The sequence below is a fragment of the Balaenoptera ricei genome, chromosome 2 (genome assembly GCF_028023285.1).
Source record: "Balaenoptera ricei isolate mBalRic1 chromosome 2, mBalRic1.hap2, whole genome shotgun sequence".
NCBI classification, from domain to species: Eukaryota; Metazoa; Chordata; class Mammalia; order Artiodactyla; family Balaenopteridae; genus Balaenoptera; species Balaenoptera ricei.
In genome coordinates, this window is record NC_082640.1 from 114,559,136 (window position 1) to 114,576,702 (window position 17,567).

The 17,567-nt window shown below is 44.3% G+C and overlaps 3 protein-coding genes across 3 annotated transcripts; all 3 read right to left on the reverse strand.

Annotated features, from left to right (window-relative positions):
• Positions 1-768: 768 nt before the first annotated feature.
• Positions 769-4,898, reverse strand: CHMP4A (charged multivesicular body protein 4A). The gene is made up of 6 exons (XM_059913964.1): positions 4,441-4,898; positions 2,808-2,957; positions 2,539-2,716; positions 1,847-1,961; positions 1,546-1,681; positions 769-1,118 (listed from the first exon to the last, which is right to left on the reverse strand). The coding sequence occupies exons 1-6, from the start codon at positions 4,469-4,471 to the stop codon at positions 1,060-1,062; spliced, it is 669 nt and encodes a 222-aa protein (XP_059769947.1). The 5' UTR covers positions 4,472-4,898; the 3' UTR covers positions 769-1,059.
• An 89-nt stretch (positions 4,899-4,987) lies between these two features.
• Positions 4,988-6,481, reverse strand: MDP1 (magnesium dependent phosphatase 1). Its single transcript, XM_059913965.1, has 6 exons — positions 6,358-6,481; positions 6,181-6,241; positions 5,997-6,107; positions 5,559-5,666; positions 5,376-5,461; positions 4,988-5,198 (listed from the first exon to the last, which is right to left on the reverse strand). The coding sequence occupies exons 1-6, from the start codon at positions 6,392-6,394 to the stop codon at positions 5,107-5,109; spliced, it is 495 nt and encodes a 164-aa protein (XP_059769948.1). The 5' UTR covers positions 6,395-6,481; the 3' UTR covers positions 4,988-5,106.
• Positions 6,482-7,463: 982 nt separating this feature from the next.
• Positions 7,464-17,259, reverse strand: NEDD8 (NEDD8 ubiquitin like modifier). The gene is made up of 4 exons (XM_059913966.1): positions 17,133-17,259; positions 8,500-8,547; positions 8,249-8,331; positions 7,464-7,662 (listed from the first exon to the last, which is right to left on the reverse strand). The coding sequence occupies exons 1-4, from the start codon at positions 17,148-17,150 to the stop codon at positions 7,566-7,568; spliced, it is 246 nt and encodes an 81-aa protein (XP_059769949.1). The 5' UTR covers positions 17,151-17,259; the 3' UTR covers positions 7,464-7,565.
• Between the last annotated feature and the right edge of the window lie 308 nt (positions 17,260-17,567).

Here is a 17,567-nt window from a genome sequence, read left to right on the forward strand (position 1 = left end):
CAACATTATAATTTACAGTGTAGCGCATATGTGGCTCATAGGTGAGTGGGTTGGGCGTGCTCAGAGGAACACCTGCTTTGGGGAGGCTTCATTATTCTGGCTGAGTACATGCTCAGTTTTGTCTATCTCTATGCACTCTAAATGTTCAAGTAGTGGGGCAGAAGTTGCTCTACCCTGATTGCTCAGTTTGGTCACAGCTCTGCCTGTCTACAGTCCAAGGGGACGGCAATGTTCGTTCTTTTAGAGATGGGTAACAGGAGGTATGTAATATCTTGGTTCCTTCCTCCTTCAAATGCCACCTTACCCACTACTGAAACAATCCTGGTGAATCATGGTCCCTCATCATTGCTCCTACACGTTGAAGTGACAGTTCAAACCAAGCCTATGAACTATGCGTTCTGGAGAAAGGAAACCTATTGACCCCTTATCCCCGTACGTCTCCTTTCCTACCCTTCAAAGTGGGCTTTGTAAGGGGATGGCTGGTGAGTCACGGGGCTCTCTCGGCAGAGGCACAACTGGGTGAAAGTAATGAGGGAAGGCTCAGGGACAGCTCCACACGGCTCTAGGATAAATAACAGATGGCAGTTTCCTCACCCTCAGCACCAGGCAGCTCTAGGACACACCAGCTTGAGAGATGGAACAGTATCTGCCTGGAACATAGTAGGTTGAGATAATGGAAGCTCCCATTTCTCCTATGCTCCAACTCCCCTTCATTACTCTCATTATTACTCATTTCTTGAAACAAAGCTCCAAGGACCAGGAGACGAGTTTCAGTTGTAGACAAGGCAGTATAAGCACTAGGGTTCCATCCGCCCAATTTTATTGCGAACGAGGGCACTGTAACTGCTATCAAAGGGAGCCCAGGGGCTCCTCCTGCACCAAGATCCTTCTTCAGGGTTGAGCCAGGGATGGGAGGGCGACAGACCCTTTTCTCAGGCAGGGTCACACTACCACCCTCAGCAGGACCTCCCAACAAGGCCATGTTCCTTTAGCTTAGCATTTGGCACTTAAGGAAAAGAGAACAATGAAGGCAGCGTCAGGTAGACAAGCCCAGACTCATCAGGACACCCACTCAGCCAACTGCTTTAGTGCTTCTTCATCTTCATCCGTTTTGGGAGCTTTGGGGATAAGGACACCCAGAGAAAGAAAGAAGTGTTAAGGCCTCAGCAACTTCCAACCATCCCCTCCTATAACACTCAGAGCCTGTGAACACTCTCTCCCAGCAAAGAACCTAAGGGTATGGTCTTGCTTGCTGGGCTGCTGCTAATTCCCACAGCACCTTTGTGCAAATCAGAAGAAGCTGCCTCTTTCTCCCAGCATTTGCAGCCCTAAACCAGAGGACACAGTTTGCTGAATGAAGCACAGGCCTGATTTCAGTCCTCATTCCCCTTCAGCCAGGTGCCCTTATGCAGTCAACAACCTGTGCAACTGTAGCAGCAACCCTCTCTGCCTGGATCCTTTCAGGCAGGATGGATGAGGAATAATTTTTCCCCATATCTATCCCACCCTCTCAAGTCCTTGAGATGACAGAACAGCCCTGGGTACCTGGCCCTGCAGGAAGATGTGTAGAGGGTACACTGGGCAGTGTGACTGGGGGTTCCTCCTCCTTGTCGCCCACATGTAACAACTCTCGGGCCAATTCCTCCTGCTCCAGCTCCTCTAGCTCCTCCAACAGTTCATCCTGGATATGGGATGACAAGATCACTCAAGACAAAGGAAAATTCTACTTCCAAAAACATACCACTTTTGGAGTTTCCCCCAAACCTGTCCCACAATTCTCTTAGGCATTCCTTCTGGCTAGTCCCATGCCTTCTCCAATATTCCTTGACCCCTCACTCCCAATCACCTCATCCACATCGTCTCCAAATCCCACGGGTCGAGAAATGGCATCTGAGATCTGCTGGGCCACCTCCTGTTGTTCTGTGATGTCAGCCATCAGTTCATCCACCTTGTCAATGTCCCTGAGAACAAGATACATAGCCCAGAAATCAGGTGACAACCCTGACTTTTTCATCTCACATGAATGAAGACCCTCCTGCCTGTGGCTTCAGACTGACAAATCCATGGCTACTAGGTAAAAGAGATCCCTGGAAAAGTGTAAAGAGGCAAATCTGGGCTAAGAAATGGCAAGAAGACACATTGGGGAGGAATGGTTGCACCCTCTTCTCCGAAGGATCTTTAAAAATGAGGAAAATTGGGAATTCCCTGGCAGTCCAGTGGTTAGGACTGGGCGCTTTCACTGCGGAGGGCCTGGGTTCAATCCCTGGTCGGGGAACTAAGATCCCACAAGCCTTGCAGGGCAGCCAAAAAAACCACAAAAAACAAAACAAAACAAAGAGGAAAATCATCTTTCCTCCCTAGAATGCCCCAGCCAGCAAAGAGGTCGCCTTGCAATAAGCAAGGAGGCTGACAGGGGTCTAGCCATCACAGGCAACTCTACTGTAAATTCACATCTGGAGAGGTTTTAAGATTCACAGTACAATATCAAGCTACTCTCCCCAGTACCTGGGCCCCCTCCTCCCCTCCCCCCGTACCCACATGTCCTGGTAGGCCTTCTTCATGCCTTGGGCAGCAAGCTCCATGGTACGAAGCACTTCTGCATTGGTGGTGGCATTCTCAATGGCCTCACGCTGAAACTCCAGGGTGGATAACGTCCCGTCGGTTTGTGCCAGCTGCTGTTCCAACCTTTTCTTCCTCCGCAAAGCCTGTAGGGCGGCTGATCCAGCCCACACCCTGAACATCAGAGCCAGAAGCCCTTGCTCCCCGCCCCGGGCCCTCCCTGGTGGTGCCTTTCCCTCCCCCATTACCTCTCTTATTCTTGGTCCCATGCTTCTTGGCAGTTTGTAGCTCCTGTTCAATCTTCTGCTCCAGAAATTCCTGTTTCTTGATCAATATCTTCTCCGTCTCCTTCAGTTTCTGTATTGCCTCTTCAGGGGTTGGCCCCCTCTCCTTCTTCTCTGGAGTCCAATGGAGCAGCCCACGTTGTGTGAAGGAAAAATATTAGCCACCGATTATTGAGTGCATAGTATGTGCTAGGCACTCGACTGTGTTATTGTTAATCCCCGAACAACTTTCTACGATGAACGTACTCTCTCTACTTTACAAATGTGAAAACAGGCATAAAGAGGTTATTAACATTTTGGTCTAAAATCACAACTACTATAGTAAGAGACTGCAAAGGAATTGAAATGTGAGAGTATGATTTCCAAAGCCAATATTCTTTTGCTATTCCTAGTTACCTTTCAAGTCATTTCCAGTTTTTGTTTTTGTTTTTTTTAATAGAATTAATTTTTCTTAGAGCAGTTTTGGGTTCACAGCAAACTGAGTGAGTGCAAGGTACAAAGACTTCCCATATACCACCTGCACCCACACATGCATAACCTCCTCATTACCGTGTTCCCCACCAGAGTTCAATCACTTTTTATTACTGTTCCACTTGCTATCCTAGGAGATACTCAAGGTCCTGATTCCACAGGATCAAACTGAATGAAGTAGGGGGGCTAGAGAAAAAAAATCTGATTTCAGTTTCTCCCTTCATCTTCTGCACTTCTAACAGACTTATTAAAAAAAAAAAAAATCTGAAAGCCCTAGCCTACTTAATATCCTTCCATACTCTCCACTGCCTACAGGATAAAATCCAAAAAACTTTAAGACACACAGGGTCCTTCATGATCTGGCCCCCGTTTACCTCTCCATCCACACTTCTACTTTCCTCTTCCTTCAGCGCGCGCGCGCAAACACACACACACACACACACACACACACACACACACACTCTCACAGGGCAGCCAGAACTCTTTTCCCCTAAATATAGCATACTTTTTCCTGCCTCTGTTTTGCACGGTTATCTCTTCCTGGAGAACCTCAACCCCCCATCTGGCATACTTCTAGCCTTCTGGATCACCACCCGCCGTGCCTGCTTCTTCCATGCACCCCTGGTTCTTAGGAAAATCTCCATCACAGAGTCGCCACACTACACTGTAAATGCCAGATTTTGCTTGTTTAGGAAACTCTCCATCACGGAGTCGCCACACTACGCTGTAAATGCCAGACTTTGCTTGTCTTCCCACACCACAGAGGAGCTCACGAGGGCTGTCTTTCTCAGGTCACCTCAGATTGCCTCTGGCCCAGCATAAAGGAAGCACCAGTGTTTTGGAAAGGACTGGATGCCGACAGGCAGCAACTTGTCCCCCAGGCCTTAACAGCGGGAGCCAGCGCAGCTGCCACGCTCTCCACTCGCGCCCCCTCCCGGGCCTCGAGCTCTTCCCTCCGCGGTGGGGGAAGGAAGGCAGCTGGAGCCAGGCGCCCTGACAAGGCGGCGCCTCCTGCCCCGGGAGAAGGCCTTGCTGGGCCACCGGGGTTTTCAGGACAGCGTCTCCCAGCTCTCCCCGCGCCCCCTGCGGCCAGCACCTCCCGGGGACTAGTCTCGCCCGGGCTCACCCCTCCCGAAGAGCCGGCCGAGCCCACTCATCGCGACCCTCGCCTCTCCCGCCTCCGCCCTACGGCGTCCCGTACGCTTCCGCCTTGCTCCCGGGAATCATCACTGCGAGACCAGCCTCGGCCAATCCTTCCTTGGGGCACCACGACGACATCATCAACAAGCGCCAGCGAGACCACTATCACGTGTGACCCGACACACCAGCCCCAAACCCACGCGCTCCTCTTAAAGCGGCCGCTTCGTTTCCCACTATATAAAAAGGTCGCCTCACCCTCCCCACCCCAAAACAAAGTCTTTGCTTCCTGGAAGGAAATGTGCAGGGTAATGCACCCCACTACTTGGGGCCAGTGGAAGAGTTCTTCATGCCCTTGACAGAGCTCAGGAGAGGTGTGGGGATGGGGAGAGCATAAGGGGATCACAGTCTTGGGTTTGCCACAAGTTTATAAGGCAGAACCTGATGCAGTCTAATGCCTCACATACTGGTCTTGGCACCTCCGGATGGCCCACCCCGGGTCACACGCTAGAAAATTAGAAACAACACACACTGGGTAAGATCTCTTCTGCCACTCACAAATACACTTTAATAATTTACAAATGCACCTGAAAATGCCCTCCTGATTTCCTTTCAGTTCTATGCCTCAAATGAGGCTCATCCACAGGGCTGGACCTCAGAGTCCAGCTTGCGCCTTTGCAAATGTCTCTAATCCTTGAGTTAGGGTCTGAAGGCTCATTCCATTCTGGACATGAATGCTGGTAACACCTAGAAAGAAAGAAGCCACAATTTCATCAGGCCTTCAGGGCTCCCTATTATGACTCTCACCTTTTTGGGGTGTCACTTGCATGCAAACTATCCATCCTGTACATATCTACCTAACCCCTTCCCTCTTAGGAACCCTTTCTCCTCACTCCCCAAATGGCTATCCTTGCCACTCAGTACCCAGTTTGCTGACATCTACAATATTCCGCTTTTCATCATCAAAGAAGATCATCTGGGAGAAAGGAACTCCAGTCTTCTGCTGCAACCTGTGCAAGACACGGCGAGGGTAACCACTCTGGCTTCTTAGCTCCTCCAGCCTCTCTGGTCTTCTGTCTCCCTGCTTCTCCCCTTATCTCAGCGTACCTCGCAAAGTGCGTGACCTTGCTGCCTGGATAGATCTCCCGATGAACAAAGTATCTGACAAGGTCAAAGAGCTCCAGTAGCTGGTTGGCCCCTTCAACCTCACCTGTCCTGCAAAAAGGTGTAGTAGATGGGATCAGGAGAGTGGAGGGCCAAGGCTGCAAGTGAAATTATGCGTAACCAGGGGGAAATCAACTTGCTGTTCTTCCGGAATGGGTAGGCATCCTCCGCCCTGATTCAATTCCATATCCTTCCTGTATGACACAGGTGGCACTGAGCCAATGTTTATTAAACAAAATGCACAGGAGAGGGCACAATTCGAAAAATATATACACACCTGCAAATTTGCACCGCCTAAATTTTTGCAGCCAAGGGGTTACACGGGAAGTCTCCTCATGCATGCACCTCTCGGCATTAGACCGACTCAGTCGCTCTTCTTACCGTGAAGCGGCCGCGACGGGCACCCCCAAGCCCTGCAATCGTTCCAGGACCTTAGGCACCTCTGGGTACAGTCGGACGGCCTGGCCCCGCCTATCTCGTACAGTTCCATCACTGGAGAGGGCGAGAGTGTGCTCAGCTCCCGCGGGGCCCCGCCTGGCCCCAGGCCTCCCCAGCCCCGCCTCACCTTCTCTTGTGGAACGGCGGGTCTACGTGCGTGTCCACCCAGAACGGCCACAGCGTGTAATCTGTGAGAGGAAGGAGGGGGAGGTCTCAGCCTGGGCGGGCGCAGGGCCTCGAGAGCATCAACTAGGGTTTGGAAAAAACTGTGCCCTACGAAACTCTTCCCAATCCAGTCCCTCACCTAGATCGAAGACCACGAGTTTCGGGAGCCGCGCCATGACCCGCGCCCGCAGGCTGCGCGCACGGAGGCGGGCCTTTCTGCCGCGGCTCCCAGGCCGCCCCGCGGGCCTTAGAGAAGCGGCGACTAGAGCGCCGCCAACCTGAGCTGGGAAGATCGGCCCCAAAACCTCGCAAGAGCGCCTTCTGGTGGTGGTGGTGGTGGTGGGGAGGACCGCAGCAAAGTGCCAATGCGACTGCTCACAGGATCGCAATGGTCCTCAAGTCTCTCCAAAGGATATTCTTTCCTTGCTTCTCCACCCCACCCGGCCTCGCCAGCTTCTACTGAACTAGAGGAGACAAGGAAGGGAAGCCCTTTCTTCTGGCACCCGTCTCTCATTTTATCTCACCGAGTCCTAAAGTGATCCATCGTAGCTTGTCACTCCACACTCATCCTTTCTCCGTATCAGCCACTCCACCGTATAGAGCCTAAAGCCCTCAGCAATATTCCAGCCATAAAAGAATGCAGTGTCTGCTAAGCTCTTGATGCCTTTCTTGAACCAGGCCCAAATGTCCAGTAGGGTCACAATGGGGGAGAATTCACTCTCCTGGTTTCTACCACCCACGTCAGTAGTATGCTGACAGATACGTAACAAGCAGTTTGGGGAGAAGGACTGATTTGTATTGTTTGTCAATTTCTGTAAATATTCCTACCATGGCCAATTTCAAGCTACCAACATGAAGTCACTTAATACGGGGTTAGGAAAGATGCCAACAATTAGCTCTGGAGCGGGTTAAGAGCTGGCTCCAGCACACCACTGAGTGTAGACTCTTAGAGTCTGAGAACCCCTCTAAGGGCACATTCTCTTACACTGTCCTACTCCTTCAGCCTGGTGTAACTGAGTGTGCATTGGCCCATTTTGATTTCAGTCACGTTTGTGCAATAGAAGAAAGATTCCAGGAGGCCATGAAATATTTTATTGACAACCAGGGACATAGCCATTAACAGAGGGAAGCACACAGGACTGCAAACTAAAACCCAATAGCCAGCAAGGGCCCTTTGGGCCAGGAACACTGCATCCTGGGGTCCTCACAGTCTCCCACCAACAGACACACAAGACTGGGCATCCAGGAGAGGGGGCAGTGGCTCTGGTGTCCCACAGTGTGAGAGGATACATGATGCCTCATAATGAGCGCCAGGGCAAAGAGGTGAAATGGAGGGGGGGGGGTCCATCACTGCCTAAGACCACCTCCTCCTCTCAGAGCCAGTACCAGGTGGAGGACTGAACCACCTAGTATCTTGTAATCAGCTGCTGTCTTCTCATCGTTCCTGCAGGAAGAGGCAAAAAAAAAAAAGAAAAAAAGGTATTAGAAATACCATCTAGAGCAAGGTTCTTAACCTGGGTTTCATGGATCTGTCTGGGGATCTATGAATGCAGATGAGAAAAAAATTACATCTTTATATTTTTACTAACCCCTAACTGAAATTTGATATTTCTTTCAGTTTTGAACACAGGCAAAAACCCCACAGGGGTATTATTAGCAATATGGGTAACTTGTTAATAACAAAAATTAGATATTTTCCTATCATTTCACAACTGTTTGTAGGTATCTTGAAAATCTTTTAAAATTATAGTAGTTATTATATCCATCATTAGATCTTAATGAAGTACATATATCACAAACTTGCTTTAGTAGTGTGATAAGTGTATTTCGATCCCATTAGTTTCTTTTGTAATTCCATGCATTTTATCTTATGTCTGCAAAAATCTAATTCTGAGAAGGGGTTCATAGCCTTCATCAAATTGCCAAAGGGTCTGAGACAACAAAAAAGAGGCAGGCCTGCTCCACCTCCAGTACTTGCATCTTCATCTTCACATAAGATGGCCACGCCCTCATTCCCATTCCAAACTTACATCTGTTTACCACTGTAGATGAGCCGCTGCTGCTGTGGGGGGATTCCCTCTTTCTCCTCCACACGCTCCTTGATTCGCTCCACCTTTAGGGGTACAAGTAGTCAGGGGTTGCTCAGGGGGAAGGACCGTGGAACGGGAAAGAACAAGAGCTATGCAGAGAGTATCAGAGCGGAAGGACTCAGTTCATCAGCATACCCAAGCAAGTGTACACGTAGGGAGATAGGCATGGAGAGGTATTGGGCGTACATTACCTTGTCTGTGGGTTCAATGTCAATCTCAATCTCCTTTCCGGTCAGCGTCTGAAACAGGCAAGGGTTTCATGAATCCTATAGCCCAATATAAAATTTGTCTCCTAGGTAAAACATCCTGGCCTAGTCTTGGGGGATCTATCTACTACCTTCTGGGAAATGCACATTCTCAAAGCTGATTTGAAGTGTCAGAAATTTTGACCACACCCGATTTCAGACATTTTTAGGCTGTGAACAACTTTGATAGGGGAAGATTCTGTAAACCATTTGACCCTTTTAATCTCACAGGTCATCTCACCTCCCATTCCGCTAGAATCCAAGAGAATACCATAACTCCTTTTGATAAGACAGCAATGAGAAGTGTCCTAAGGAAAGTATTCCTTTGAGAAGGACCTTGTCTTACATACCAATGCGAGAAATTAACATTCAGATAACTCAGAGAATTCTCAAGGACACTGGAGATCACCTCTAACCAACTTTTTTTTTTTTAATATTTATTTATTTATTTGGTTGCGCCGGGTCTTAGTTGTGGCAGGAGGGCTCCTTAGTTGTGGCATGCGAACCCTTAGTTGCAGCATGCATGTGGGATCTAGTTCCCTCACCAGGGATTGAACCCAGGTCCCCTGCATTGCGAGTGCAGTCTTAACCACCGCACCACCAGGGAAGTCCCTGACCAACTTTTTAAGTAATACTAGAATTCAACATTCTATTCTCCCGTATCTTCTCCAGACTTCCACCTAAATCCTAAATTGCAGCTCTGGTCTTCTTGACTTCTTCTATAGGCAAAGGGCTGCTGATATCCAAACACAATAATTATACTCATTGTACACTTATTTATTTTTTTAAATTTTATTTATTTATTTATTGGCTGCCTTGGGTCTTCGTTGCTGCGCACGGGCTTTCTCTAGTTGCAGCGAGTGGGGGCTACTCTTGGTTGCGGTGCGTGGGCTTCTCATTGCGGTGACTTCTCTTGTTGCAGAGCACGGGCTCTAGGTGTGCAGGCTTCAGTAGTTGTGGCACGTGGGCTCAGTAGTTGTGGCACACGGGCTTCGTTGTTCCGCGGCATGTGGGATCTTCCCGGACCAGGGCTCGAACCCGTGTCCCCTGCATTGGCAGGCGGATTCTTAACCACTGCGCCACCAGGGAAGTCCCTCATTGTACACTTACAAATGTGCTTCAGCCAATCTAATCTCCTATCCATCCTTGCTCTTCAAACTCCATCTGCACCAGTCTACAGTAATCCATAATTTAGGGGCATTTTCCTTGCTTCTACTGTTTTTCTTGTTGCCATGCCCTCTTCCGCTCTTTTGCAAACCTTCAAGGGACACTTTAAGATTGATGACTTGTCCCCAATACACTTTAATAGCCATTACAGCTAGTTGTTTAAGTGTCAAACTCTCCAATTTATACTCCAGCTCCCTCAAGGACAGAGACTGTTCAATCTTCCTAATTTAAGCACAAAGCACAGTGTTTGACATAGAAGCAGTCAATAAATATTTGTGGAACGGCTAAATACACCGATGATCATGTTATGATCACAGCTAACATTTACTGAACACTTTCCAAGAGTTAGAAACTATGCTGAGTGTCTTACATGCGTCAATACATTTAATCCTTGCAAGTACTTATGAGATATGTACTATTACTATCACCATTTATAGTTGAGGAAAATGGGGTTTGGACAGGTTAAAAAGCATGCCTATGAAGTCAAAAGGAGAATATGAATCCAAACACAAACTCTCTGGCCCCAGAACCTGAGCTTTCAGCTCTGTACTCAGTACTGCCCAAGTCTGGCTGATCTAGTATTGAGACCCAATGTACACTCCTGTGGGGGACTTACAAAATAGCATATGGTTCCTACTTATGGTATTCACAAAGACCAGCATGAAGAAAGTACTTAGGATCTAATTTCTCAACCATGAGAATGATTCACTACTAAGGATATTTCAAAAAATGCAAGAGTAACTCCTTTGGATTGACCTGTTTGGATGCAAAAGAATAAATTACAACAGTAATTTTCAAGTTTCCACCCCAACTCAAGCTGGTCTGTTTGAAAATTTTCAGTAGTCTATGGTAAAATGAGAAAAATAATGACAACAATCAGATTTTCATGAAACTAAATATTTTCAGGTGTTAAAATGTCCTTTTATGAAACGACAGTGACAATATATGGTATTTTTTTAGGCTCCTTCCTGACAAAATGAAAAGTATGCAATTCCATGTTGTCCACAAATTATCTCAATTTATGGATCATAATACTTTAAATGCAAAGACTCTTTAACCAGACAATTCTTTTTTTTTTTTTTTTCCAGACAATTCTATTTCTAGATAACTAACCTAAAGGAAAAACTTGAAATTTGAGTACGTATTCAGAGGAACATGTGAGGTTTACTGCAACACCTTTCATTAAAGAAAAACACTAGAAACAGCCTAATGCCTATTAATAGGAAAGCTATTAAACTATGGTACACCCATAGAATGATACATTTATTATGCAACAGTTTATACACTAACATGGAAAGATCTAGAGAATGTATGATTATGTATCATTTTCTATATGTAAATATATACATACATACATGCATAGAAGAAAGGATTAAAAGTATACCTATCTCCTAAAATTATGATTATCCTTGAGAAGGGGAGTAGGACTGAGGAGACCAAAGCTAACTCTCCCTTTATCTGTACTAATAAAATATCTAATAAAAATATATTCCTTTATCACATGAATATTAATAAATATTCATTCTGATTTAATAATAGCAATTTTTAAAGAGTACAAAAGACTCTAACAGAAAGCCTAGAACTGCTCTCCCAAGAGTCAGATGCTTGGGCTTTATGACATTTGAAAAAAATTATTGGTTTATAAAATCTAAAACTCTAGCACTGGTCCTTTGTTTCTGAGATCGACTATAGAAGCCTATGAATGTATCCAGAGAGCAATCTGGCATATGGTGTCCCAGCAATAACACTTCTGGGAAAATAATTCTCTGTCCAAAAATATACCTATGACAATGAATTGCAACTTTTTGAAACTGAAAAACTAGAAACACAATCCAAATATCACACAATTGAGGGTTAAATAAATTATGGTACAAACACAGGGGGAAAATCACACAGTTCTCAAACAATGTTTTGACTAACAGTATAATTCTTATTTTGTAACTAAATAAATAAACACACACATACATGTATTTATATGCTTTCAAAAAAGTTTGGAAGGATATAGACATCAGTGCTTTTATTTTGAGTTGTGAGATTATGGGTGATTTAAATTACTTTCTTTGTGCTTTTTTGTATTTTCCATTTTTTAATACCATAAATACATTGGGATGAGAAAAAAAATTTAAAACAATGTCCTTGATGAGAGTATAAGGGAACCATTCTGTAAAGCAGCACTGTCCACTAGAGATAGAAACTTAGTGAAAGCCACATATACAGTATTAAATATTCTAGTAGCCACATTTTTAAAAGGTGAAATTAATTTTAATATTCTGAAACCCAATATATTCAAATTATTAATATATTTTACATTCTTTTTTTCTAACCAAATCTTCAAAATTCTGTGTGCATTTCATACTGACAGCACACCTCAATTCAGATGGTAAGTTATCATCTGAAATACTTGATCTGTATTTAAATTTCACAATTTACAGTTGAAAAAGTACATTTACATTCCCAACTTGTTCCAAACAAGTTAAAAGGTTTTCCAACTACTGAATAAAGTTTCAGTTCCTATATTAAATTAATTAAAATTAAATACAAATAAAATAATTGAATTCCTCAGTCTCACTAGCCACATTTCCAGTGGTCAATAGTGCACGTGGGCTAATGGCCACTGTACTGGACACTGCTCAAGCATCCCAGCTAATGTAGGAAGCAACAATAAAATCAGAATATCTCCATTTTGTAACCTCCAATGAAATAATGGATCTAGGCAATGACTAACATCGCAGAAAGCAAAACAACCTGACAGAAGTATGTGTCACAATACCACCTATGAATTATTCTCACACATGAACAGACAAAAAGGACTAATCAAGCCTCTAGATCTTATTACCAATTGACAGGAAATACAGAGGAAAGAGGAATATATTAAAAGACAGCATGGGAGGTAATCAGCAAAATCCAAACTATAGGAAACTCTATGGGACCAACCACCTAGATTATTCAACAAGAAAAAAATGGGGGAAATGGGGAATTACAGGTATAAAGAGGCCTAAAATACGTATCAACCAACTACAATGTATGAATCTTAGTTGGATCCAGATTCAAACAAATTGTAAAAAACAAATGAGACAATGATAGTGTGAAATCACTGTTGATTTTTTAGGTGTAATAATTATGGTTATGTTAGTAAAAAAAAGTTCTTTTTTACAGATAAATACCGAAATATATACAAATAATATACGCTACGCTATCTGGGACTTGCTCCTTAAAACATAAGGTAAGGAAAGTTGGTGAGTATAAATAAAATAAGATTGGCCATGAGATGATTGTTTTTGAAGCTTTGTATAGGGTGCATTATTCCTTCTCTCTGCTGTTGTATATGTTTGAAATTGTCATAATTAAAATCATTTAAAACTGAACAATTTTAAAAGATATTCTTGATTTCAATTTTAAAAGATATTTTAAAAGACCATGTCATACTGGATTTCTTCCCTCAAATCTGGTCATTGTGACCTGGGAATACATTCAATGCTATTCAACTAGTCTATGATGAACCTAAGGCTGACATTCTGCTATAAGCACTGTAGGGGATATAAAAGAAATTAAGTGACCCAGCCCTTGCCAACAATCTTTTTCAAGTGAAGATTTACAACCAAGAGACACTGAGACATACAATTAATAGAACAAACCAATATACAAGAAATGCCATACTGAATGTTATCGTCCAAAATACAAGGGGCAGTGACAAAGTGCTGTGGTGAGGGAAAATCAACAGTGATTAATTTAAACCTGACTGAGATACCATTTCACACCCACTAAAATAGCTATAATAAAGATGGGTGCAGAGCAGCTGGAATGCTCACTCATTGCAGGTAGGGATGTAAAATGGTGCCATATTTTGGAGAACTGTTTGGCAGCATCTTTTAAAGGTATACATGACCCAGTAATTCCATTCCTAGGTATTTATCCAAAGGAAATGAAAACATAAGTCCACAAAAAGACAATGTTCATATCATCATTTCTGGCTATTACAAGCCTTCTTCATAATAGCCAGAAACTGGAAATAACCCAAACGTCCATCAACAGGAGAACGGATAAACAAATTGTGATATACTCATCTAATGTAGTATTACTCAGTAATGAGACAGACCTACAGACACAACAACAGACATAATGCTGAGTGAAAGAAGCCAGACACAAAAATTATATATTCTATAATTCCATTATATGAAATTCTAAAACAAGCAAAACTAACCTATGGAACTTTCAGAGGGCAGGGGTGAAAATGTTCTAGATCTGTGGCTACATGGGGGTATACTGTTGTTAAAAACTCCTTGAACTTAACCCTTAAGAGCTTTGTGTTTTATTTTATGTTTAAAAAAGCATAAATGAGAAAACTGGGGCTTAGATAGTAAAGACAGGTGCCCAAAGTAATTTGCTAAGAGGAATCAATGCAGGATCTGAGGTTAGGGAATAATATGATGAAAAAGGTTAAAGAAGACCTGTACACTATAATTTTGTACACCATATTTTGGTATAGACTCTAAACTTTATTATTATTTTTAAAAAATACATATACTTTATTTTTTTTAAAGAATTTTTTGATGTGGACCATTTTTTAAAGTCTTTATTGAATTTGTTACAATATTGTTTCTGTTTTATGTTTTGGGATCGAACCCACACCCCCTACACTGGAAGGTGAAGTCTTAACCATTGGACCACCAGGGAAGTCCCTAGACTCTAAACTTTAGAGGGGAATGGCAGTAGGAAAATCTTGTTGGAGGTATCCCAACAAGAGGTATTTCTCTGGAGGTATCACAGAGAAATAAAGATATAAGTTAATGAGACCCCAGACGAGAACAAGGGTAATGGGAATGGAAAGAAAATCAACAGAAAGATGTATCAAAAGAAAAATTAGGTTCTATAAGAGAACAATGATTTTAAAGAACTGGGTTCCAGGTAACTGGTAGATTGATGGGATCAATATATGAGATGAGTATTGGGAAGATGGCTTAAGACAGAAGATGATGTATTTAATTTTAGAAACACAGAGATGAGGTATCAAGAGAAGTTTTAAATCACGAGTGTGCCAACTAAAGGATGTCACTTGCCTCCTGGTTCTACAAGAATTAAGTCATTAGCCACCGCAGTCACTGACCTTCAACCCAGCCTGAAAGGAGTTCAAGGTGGAGACCGGGAATGAGGCACATCAGGAATGTGCTCTGGGAAAATTAATAGAACAGGCCTTTAGATAGTTAGATATTTTCAGGAGAAAATTTTATGAACCCAAATTCTTACATCTTCCCATACTTAGAAAAGCACTAAAACCATTAACTAGGATGTCTGTTCCTCTTGACTAGCAGCAACCTTCTACCGAGATGTGTGCTTGATTACCCTTTGCCAAAATCACATACATGCTGACCTCCCCCACTTACCTTTGGAGCAGTTCCTCAGAGCTATCTAAGAGGCTGTCTCCTGGGCTAAGGTCCTCAGTAAGTCCCCAAATAAAACTGAACTTACAGCTCTTATGTTGTGTGTTTTTCCTTCAGTCGACAAGGGATTTAGTTGTAAAAGATTGCAAACAGAGATATGGAATAAGTTACCTACATGGAGAACGACAGTGGAAGAATGAATAATTCACAAAGGAACCCTGCTAAAAAACTTATCATTTGTATAGTAATTCACAGCTAACTAATTGCTTTATTTATTTAACATACAAAAATGTATTTAACATACAAAAAAGAAAGAGAAAGATGGACAGAGAAACCTATTTGAACGTGGAAAGGAAAGTGTTTTGGGAAAGGAGCCTGACAATTTTAGAGAAGTACTAAATAAAAATGGATTCAAAGAAAGTAGAACCTTGCATACTCCCCAGACAAGCAGAAATGCAGAATGTTAGAAATGCAGAATCTCGGGTTCCATCCCAGACCACTGAGTTAGAATCAGCATTTTAACAAGATCCCCAGGTGATTCTTACACATTTTTAAGTTGAGAAGCCCATCTAGAATACAGTATTTTCTTAAACTGCAGGTCTCAACCCATCAGTGGGTTATGAAATCAACTTGGAATATAATTCAAAATACCAGAGCATATCACACACAGTTATTTTGTGTTTGTATGAGACCATGAGATAAAATTTTTTTGTGTAGGTTGAGATTTAAAAAAAGGTTTACAAAACATTGAACAAAAGTATAGTAATAACCTCTTCTTTGGACTAAGGGAGGACTAAGAGAACCTGAGAATCCATATGTATTGAAATGACATAAGCATTCACTTGCTAATGTTTCTCAAGACTTTTTGGACAGTGACCCACACTAAGAAATACATATGAACGAATATCACATCCATGCATGTAATATACATACAAAATAAAAACCAAAATTTCACAAACAATCCTCTTACCCAGAAGTATACCCTGATATTTCTATTTTTTTCTTTTTATTGTTGCTTGTGACCCACGGACTTATTAAACTGATTCTACCACTAGTGACTGTTTTATAGGTCATTACTCAAAATTTGAAAAACAATGACCTTTAACATGCTGCTTGGCCTCAATCCTCAGCTAAGATGGTGGTTCAGAAGGACTGAAGAGGTTAATGCCTATTATGCATGATAAATACACTAAGGAGCTGATGAAATAACGATAGACTTCCTTGGCAGTTTAAAAAAAAAAAATGCTAAACTAACGTTGCACTGCATCAATTGTTAGTTTTTGTCCCTCCCTCTTAAGGCACAAAGGAGGAAATAGCAGATAGGACTAATGAGGGTTGGAAATTGGTGAAGAACCACGGGAGGCGGGATGGAGATGAAAGAAACACTGCCAGTACCAGGAACTAGGGCACTGATAACTAACCTGCCTCAGTCAAGGAAGTGAGGCTGGTCCAGGATGCTGGCTCAGAAAGGCAGGTGCTAACTGAACACGCACCCAGCTTTGTTTTCTGAAGGCCGGCTGAGATACACCTTGGCGACAACTAGCAAAAGCTCACAGTCTAGTTCCTGGGAGGCCCCGGTTCCCTAGGCTAACATTTTTGTGCTGTACTCGGAGTAGCCTACGTTAGGCGCTGGGAGAAGCAGGTAACTTGGGCTTGGACGACGGAGAACAGAGCTTATTCCCAGAATCCGAGAGAGGGGGAGCCAAGATGCTGCTAGGCCTTCTCTATGACCGCGGGGGTTCGAACACAGCGAGACCCCGGACAAAGGCGGCCTCCTTCTGGGTCAAGGAACGGTCCCGGAATGAAAGCAGGCACAGCACAGACCCCGGGGTCGTCTGGCTGGGCCAGCCCCTCCTCTCGAAGCCCTTTTGAGCACCACCCCCCCTACATCCCATCACCCCTCGCGCGCAGCCCCGAGGCTGTCAGCCCCCTCCACGCTCGGGAAAGGCGTGGTTTTCCTTCCCGGCGTCTCCCTTAAGGCACAGCGGCCAGCCCAGTACCACTGCGTCTTGGCAAGGCTGGAGGTGCTCCCACCTTCACTTTAATTAGCATCTTCTTCCCAGTTTGGGGCTGCACACAGATAAATTGCTGCTTCTACCGCTGCGATCGCCGATGCAGCTCCCCAGCACTCAGCCTGTGGGAGTCACTTCTGCTTCCGGGTCACTGCCTGGCTCCACCCCCCCCCCTCCCCCCACCTCGCTCCCCCCCCTTCTTTCCAAGGGGTTCCGGAAAGGCTCAGGAATGCCTTCGGGTTTCGTTTCTGTGGCGTCGTAAAAAAAAAAAAAAGAAAAGGAGGCGGCCCGCCTACTTACAGCAGAGATGATGCCTCTGCAATTCTGAGAGTCCCCAGCGAGCCGGGGCTAGTATAAAGCGGGGGCGGAACGAACTACTCCTCCCATCATGCCAGGGGGCAGCTCCGCGCGTCCCTCCCTGGGAGTTGTAGTCCCCTGCCCCTCAGATCCAACGGCA